The sequence below is a fragment of the Vespa crabro genome, chromosome 21, assembly GCF_910589235.1.
Source record: "Vespa crabro chromosome 21, iyVesCrab1.2, whole genome shotgun sequence".
Lineage (NCBI taxonomy): Eukaryota > Metazoa > Arthropoda > Insecta > Hymenoptera > Vespidae > Vespa > Vespa crabro.
Window position 1 is genome coordinate 4,295,068 of NC_060975.1, and position 7,625 is coordinate 4,302,692.

The following is a 7,625-nucleotide window of genomic DNA, read 5'->3' on the forward strand; positions in this document are numbered from 1 at the left end:
CTCATTTATGGCTGCTAAATCGTAGAACATATTTCATCACCTCTTTTAACCGAAGAAAGGGGGAAGAAAATACCAAAGCATGCTCAAAAATCTTATCAATACTGGAAAGTAGTTCACTAGTTTACACAAGTACAAAATATAGTATTTTTTTTCATTTCTTTAAGCGTGGCAAGTATAGAGGATGCTTTATCCCTAATAAAAACCTGTTGTTAATTATATCTTAATATGTGATACATATTTACTAACTAATTATACCAAAATATTAAAATATATCTCACATGTTTAGTATGGCTGGGTATGACAGACAATTTTAAGAAAGACACCATGCATTGCAAAAAAAAATACTGATTATAATATAACTTGAGAACTATTAAAATTCATTTTATATTTTTTTATATTCTGCCTGTTTATTTTTTCTTTCTTAAAACGCAATATTTACATTACAATAAACAAAAAATCAATCTGACAATGTATTTAAATATCGATACCAATGCAATTAAAAGTATAATAAAAATATTGCAGTACAAAGATATTTTAATTGATAAAATAATATATTTATAGTCAATTAAAGATTTTAATGCATACTTTTAATGATTTGATACGTATAAGAGCAAAGAAACATCTTTTACATACACATAGCCACGTTAATTAGATTATTGTGAAATTGAATCATAATAAAGATATCTCAGTTCTAATAAAACAAATATATAAAGAAGCTAAAAATCACAATTGCAAACTGAGATCTTATATAAAAGATCATTATAGGTGTTAAGCATCCTCTTTCATATACTATTTACTTGCCACTAGTGCGTTAATTGGCTCATAGAATTAATAATTCAAAAAGTGATGAGAAAATGAATAAATCAATATATGTGTACGTCCATGCATGCGTATATGTAAGTATACATATATCCGTCATGCAGAGCCATAGATGAATACACATATATTTTTGTATTTATCGGGAAAGAATGAGGAAACCATCACGAATGCAAATCCATGATATACGAAGGCCCGTATTCGTAACTAATCTAGCCTGTTCTTGCTCATATGTTTATAATAACTATTACTTTGCAAATTATAATGCTCTAGCCTATTATTTTATTCATATCCTAAATATTTAATAATATATATATAATATATATATGTACATTAATAATACACATATTTATATTGTCATATATATGTATATTATTAATATAATATACACACATAGATATACTTACATATATGTATATAAATATATACGCATATATATGTGTGTATTATGCGTTTTTTATTTACAAAATACGTAGAATAGATAGTCATCCTATCTTAACTACAATATGCGTACTGTTGCGCAAGACTTTAATTTTTTTATAAAGTGCGCTTTATAAACATATCTCTAATTATATTACAGCCCAATTCAACAATCTTTGTTAAAATTCAACGCACTGAAACAGAGATATATCATACTCGGATAACGTAAAAGAGAAAGTTTAAAAATTATAAAATGATATTAAAATAAATTAACTATTATATGTGGTATTAATGTAAGGTAACAAATTTGCTAAAACTGTTAAGAAACAATGCTTCTGTTAAAACAATTACTAAATTGAAACTAAATTGAAGCATTAAAGATAATAATAAATTTCTATAAGATTCATTAAACTTGAAATTTTGGTTTTCGTATAATATTAAATATATCATACTTCCGTATAACACAGATTTTATATTCATGACTCATTTTATCGCAAATTATTAATAATTTGAATGGATTCAAAGCTATAAATGAAAATAGAAATAAAACATCTGTCATGGCCAAAAAGGAAAAGGTTGAAAAAGTACATAGCCAGAATAAAACCACTTATATCTAAGATGGTGAAAAAAAAAAAAAAGAAAAAAAATAAAGATCATTTTAAAAGACCGATAAAATATATATATCATATATATATGAGTGCGTTGAATTTCAGCAAAGCTCTAAAAACGGTAAATAAGTACTTTCAAGAATATGGGAAACATTACATATTACCTATATCAAGTGTCATCTTATCATTAACTTTTAACAAACAAGGGAATTATACCGTATGCTTTCTCCAGCTTGTCGCCATACGATGGCACGGTTTTTACCTCCTATTTTATGTCCTACAAATCACCAAAGACCTGCTACTATCTCAAAATATTAAGACTCAGCATTATAGATATTTTAAACTCTCTGGATGCCTTCTATCACGAGTCATGCTATAGTATTTACAAGTAAAATAAACACATTTGCTGTCTGCATCAGGTAAATTTTGTGCAACGTTTATCGCAGTTTTTCAATCTATAGCTTTCTCTCTTTTCCAACTTTATCATATATAAAGTATAACTAAATTATATAAACTCTTTCATATTATAATGTTTCGTTATCCTAATACTCTTCAATTACAATTCTCTCTCTGTACTGGATCTCATTATAGCAGCTTTAACAATATTTAACAATGGCTTAGGCCTTTCATGATTTGGTAAAGGCGTGTTAATATACAAACGTTTATTAAATATTCAAAATTGCACAGAGAAATTATATTAAAATGTAATGATTTAATAAAATAACTATTACATCTTATTATAAACTTATTACTGACTGCTTCATAAAATCAAGTCTGCGCGTTTGGAATGTGGAGTAATATTACTTTCCTTTATTCGCACATTGCCAATCAATTATTATCAAAGTGATTAGCTATTTAGGGAATAATAATTAAACGGTCAAATTGAGAACCAATTTTTACAATATCTTATCTATACATCATTGTTTATAATAGATTTTACAATTGAATACAATTTTACAATTGGATAATATAATAGATATGTGTAATGTTGTTACGCATTGAGAGATTTTGCGTTCTTTACTAATAATATTTACAGATGTTCATTGACCCATATAATTACAATCCTCAAAAATATAGAAATAATAGAATACTAAAGAGTGAGTAGTTTTTCCTAACAAAGCATGCGTGCTTATTATTAACGTTCATAAATTCTGCAAGCATTTTCTATTGCAGATTATTAAAATTGTTTAGAATTACTAAAATAATTTCGTTGATTGGCAATGTATTTGGAGAGAATTTCATATTTTTTTTTTTTTTTTGTTACAAAAATTAAGTAACAAGGAGGATTAAAAAGTACTTTAAATTATGATTACAAATAAATTGATTATCTTCTTTCACAACAGTAAGAAGCATATTAAATCTGTAATAATAATTAAATCTTTAACACCTAATTTAGTCATAAATATTGTAATCAGTAACCTATTGTAATTCATCTGTTGTACAAATATCTGATTCGGCATTTCGTATTCGATAAAAATGAATATATTTGAAAACATTAATATAATAAGTTAACTGATATGACTTTAAAAAGCGGTCGATAGTAGTTCAATATTATATACAACATAAAAATATTACCGATGCCTGGATATTAACACGCCTTGTCGCCTTTCGTCATGTTTTCATCTACATCTTATTTTCACCAGATTACACAAAGGTTCTAATTGCACTAAAGCCTTGCTGTATTTTACATATTCCGAAGAAATGGCATAATAGCGATTTTATCAAGCCATCGCTTTCATCTTCAAAGTATAATGATATACTCGTGTTGTGGAGTAATGGGATGCACAGTATCACAGTTGGCACGTGGGCGCTAGCTACCACTACTGCTTACAGGCAGTGAATGTGGTGCTCCCATCGACGTAGGAGGAGCAGTCAATGGTCCTAAAACGAAACATTTAAAAATCTTAAAATGATAAAAAATATTCTATGGTTCTATTCAAATCGATATAGTTACCAGTCACATTAGGCGAGGATTCAGAAACAGGCAGCGGGCTAACTAAACTGTTAGCGCTCATCGGAGTTGAATTAGCTTTTAATTTTTGTCTGACCTCTCTAATTTTCAATTGTAAACTCGTCTTGTTAGGAAATATATCAGAATGTTTTGCTTGAAACGTAGAGGTAGCATGTGTTGAAGGGAAATATCCATGTTCCCGAAATAATTGCATCACAAGGTGTCTCCGTTGTTCCAACATTCTCCTATGACCACGTTCATTTTCATTTCTACCAATCCCTACTGCATTTCCTACACCTCCTACAGGCGTTTTTGGTGTCCGCGGAGAAGTATCTTCTACTTCCCCTGCTATATCTGTATTAAGTCTATATGCGTCGATATTAAAATCTGGACCAAAGAATGTAGTTCCCGTCAATTTGACACTCGAAGTTGATTTCGGCGTAGCGGACACTGACGCATCAGAATCAATATCATCTTCGTTTACTAAAAAAAATAAAATGGAGAAGTTTTATTTGTAAATCGATGTAAGACACAAAGTTCAACACACATAAAAATATAAAAACACTCACAGTTACTTCTATGAGGTCCTTGAGATTTCTTCCGATAACCTTGCATCGATGCTTGTAAATTTGATGAGTGTAATCCGGAAGTAACAGTGCTATGTCCAGAAGAACCTGGAGTATTTATAGTGATTGCACTTGGGCTCTGTATATCTTCCGGTTTAAATTCTGGTAACGATGAAAATTTCTCTTGAAAATTTACTTGTTCAAGAACCCTAAACATAGTTTAATATCAAAGTCAAATTGAAATACATTTGTAAATGTTTGTAAATAGTTATATATTTTAACATCAATTCGATAGAGAGTGACATAATAAAGTATAATTTATTAAGCTTTGAATACACACCTATCCATACCATCTTCGACATTCTTTTTGAAGAAGGAGCCTTTTTTAGTTGAAGGGGATGGGGATGTACGAGACTCCGATATATTTTGTTGTTGCATCGATTCGGAAGATTGAGAAGTATTTCCCTGTGGTCGACTTTGGTCAGAACGTTGTTGAGATACTGAAAGTCCATGTTCTCCTGTGGTTGTTGTGGAGGGCATTGCTGTATATAAATATAATAAATAATACATAGTACTATTTTTGATTTTTTGTCTAAAATTTATATTCATACTTATATTAATAAATAATTTATATTTCTATCTTACCCATTAATTGTCTTCTTTGCAATGGTGCTCTTCCAAGTTGAGCTGGTGTCGGTGCTAGCATAAAAGGACCTTTATTTGATCCTATATCACTATTTGGATCTTCATCTACAGAATATGATTTATTTGATGAATGTTCACTATTAATGTGACTGCTATGAGGCGTATGCGGTGTATGTGGTGTAAGTGGTTGTTTAAGTTTATCATTTGAAGATGTTAGAAGAACGTTGCCTGTATCTTTCCTATCTTGCTCACTTTTTATATTGCTCCCTAAAACATAACATAACAGAAATATATCATTATATATTTAAATAAAAGAGTTAATAAACATTCGAACGTTTTGATATGATTAATAAATTAGGATTATCTGTATTGTAATGTTTACCATAAAATTGAGCATGATTCGACGCTGTTTGGGTATCATTTTTGTCAGATTCTGCTAAACGTGCGATAGAATGACTGATTCCTCTATAAGGCGATGTTGTAGAATTTGTAGAAACTGGATAATGTTTGCTCACGATAACACTTTGTGCTTCAACCTTGGTACCGGAGATCAAATTTTGCGAAGATATATTGCGGCTTCCAGCATCTAAAATTTAGAAATAAATACATAAATCAAAAAAGAAATATGTATATGTATATGTATGCATGTGTGTGTATATATGTATGCATTTTTTTTTATATAATAAAATTTCAAATTTGTTATAAAATGATTATCAAAGTATGCACTTACCAGAGATAGGTATATTGAAGCCGCAATACATCCGGGGATGCGGTGTTGTAGGGCCAAGGTACTGCGGTCCCTGCTGTGGTTTGGAAATAGCCACCAAATTGTTATCAAGCAATGTAAGAGTGAACGGTGGTTGAGAAGGGACAGCAGAAGTAAGGGGATGAGCGGTAGTGGCTAAAGACTGCAACGGCTGCTGTTGTTTTAACAGAGCCATCATAGGTTTCGTTCCAATCTGTTAGTATTGTATATAGTAGCTCATAAAGGAAGTGTGATATAATAATATGTTGTAATATTAACAATACTTACAATTCTATTGCAGTATATAAATATGTGTGTGTATATATACATATATATACATATATACATATACATATATATATTTACATATTTGATATTAAGACATAATCAAGACATGTTCAGTTGTTGCAAATTTGTGTCAAGGAAGTGCTACACTGTATATGGTATAGGCCTAACCATTATATTATATTTTAATGTATTCTTACTATTGTTATATTCATACAGCTAGATCAATGATATAGATAAAAATTTATTTATACAATAAAATACTTACTGAATGTAGCACAGGAGCAGCTGTAAATTTAGGTATGTTTCTTCCATTGTCAGTATGAATGTTCGCTACTAGACTACTCATGCTATATTGAGTGCTATATTGTTGTTCATTTTTCACTGGTTCCGGTTTTATAACTTTCGGTGACACTGGCATGGTTATAAATGCACCACCCGTAGGTTGAAATCCTGATACTCCTGTTGGATTTATCGGGCTATGATAAGGATAAGTGCTTGATAAAACTGATACTGTGCCACCTTTATCAATGGAAGTATGATGATACTTGGTTGTGGTTTCTATACTTGTTGATGGTATTCGTGCTATAGGAATAAAAATTCAATATTAGAATTAAAATGTAAATATTATAATATAATAAATCTTTAAAACAATAAAAGATACCTTTTATAGGTTTAGGTCTACAAGTTATTTCCTGTTTGACATTCACTCCATCTCTTTTTTGCCCACTAACAGGTGAAAATTGCGATTGATTAAAAGATTTTTTGTCCATATCTTCCTCTTGTGCATCATTGTCACTATCAGTCAATTTATCTTTACATTTCAAATCTATTTCTGGTTGAGGATCTTCGCAAATAACCATTTGATCATCGTCCGATCCATTAGCGTCTTCGTCTTGTTTCGATTCAGGTTCGGTAGTATCAATTTGTAAAGGTATGTCCAAAATACGATGTGGTGCATGTGTCTGATTAATAATCTACATAAAAAACGAAAAGGTCGTATTTGTAAAACGTAATAACAAAACTTTTAAATTAGTTAAATTTTTTTTTTTTACTTGTTTGAATTTACATGATAAAAATAAGGACATTACCTCAATAGTAGGAGTTTCTGTATATACCGTCGTAACTGGAACAGACACCTCGTCTGTTCCTCTTGGCGTTAAAGGTACATCTTCCGTCGGTGGTCCCATATCTGTTTCTTCTCCAGTACTATTTAATTTTCCTCTAGAATCGCTACCCTTAAAGCTTGTTGTGGACGATTTTCTTCTATCCTTGCTACACCATTTCCAATCTGGGTGTGCTTTGAAATGTGCCTCCTTAACTTCAGACGCAAGATCATGATACTTTTGTTTCTCTTCAGGACCCAGAGCATACCACCATTCTCCCAAAATCTTAGAAACAGTGCGATTATCTTGATTCGGATGTCTTTGGTGCACAACTGCGCGATGCCGTTTCGAAAATATCATAAATGCGTTCATCGGTCGACGTATTCTATCCTTTGTCTGTAAAATCACAATTTCTTACATTTTTTACTCTGTACAAAGGGAAGACTATGCAAAGAGTAGGTTTTGATTTATTAATGTATAACA

The 7,625-nt window shown here is 30.5% G+C and overlaps 1 protein-coding gene across 11 annotated transcripts in view; it reads right to left on the bottom strand.

Annotated features, from left to right (window-relative positions):
- Nucleotides 1-1,252: 1,252 nt before the first annotated feature.
- The window catches only part of LOC124431406 (protein capicua homolog), a 30,164-nt gene continuing 23,791 nt past the window's right edge, over nt 1,253-7,625 (bottom strand). For 8 of the 11 annotated variants that reach the window (XM_046979286.1, XM_046979288.1, XM_046979287.1 and 5 more), the window contains 10 exons: nt 7,128-7,538; nt 6,701-7,013; nt 6,305-6,621; nt 5,737-5,965; nt 5,389-5,592; nt 5,007-5,273; nt 4,702-4,903; nt 4,365-4,570; nt 3,799-4,278; nt 1,253-3,725 (listed from right to left, as the gene is read on the bottom strand). In XM_046979286.1, coding sequence (XP_046835242.1) covers nt 3,655-3,725; nt 3,799-4,278; nt 4,365-4,570; nt 4,702-4,903; nt 5,007-5,273; nt 5,389-5,592; nt 5,737-5,965; nt 6,305-6,621; nt 6,701-7,013; nt 7,128-7,538 — 2,700 coding nt within the window. In that variant the 3' untranslated portion in view covers nt 1,253-3,654. The remainder of the gene's footprint in view (nt 3,726-3,798; nt 4,279-4,364; nt 4,571-4,701; nt 4,904-5,006; nt 5,274-5,388; nt 5,593-5,736; nt 5,966-6,304; nt 6,622-6,700; nt 7,014-7,127; nt 7,539-7,625) is intronic. The other 3 variants (XM_046979294.1, XM_046979293.1, XM_046979296.1) reach the window with 2 other exon arrangements.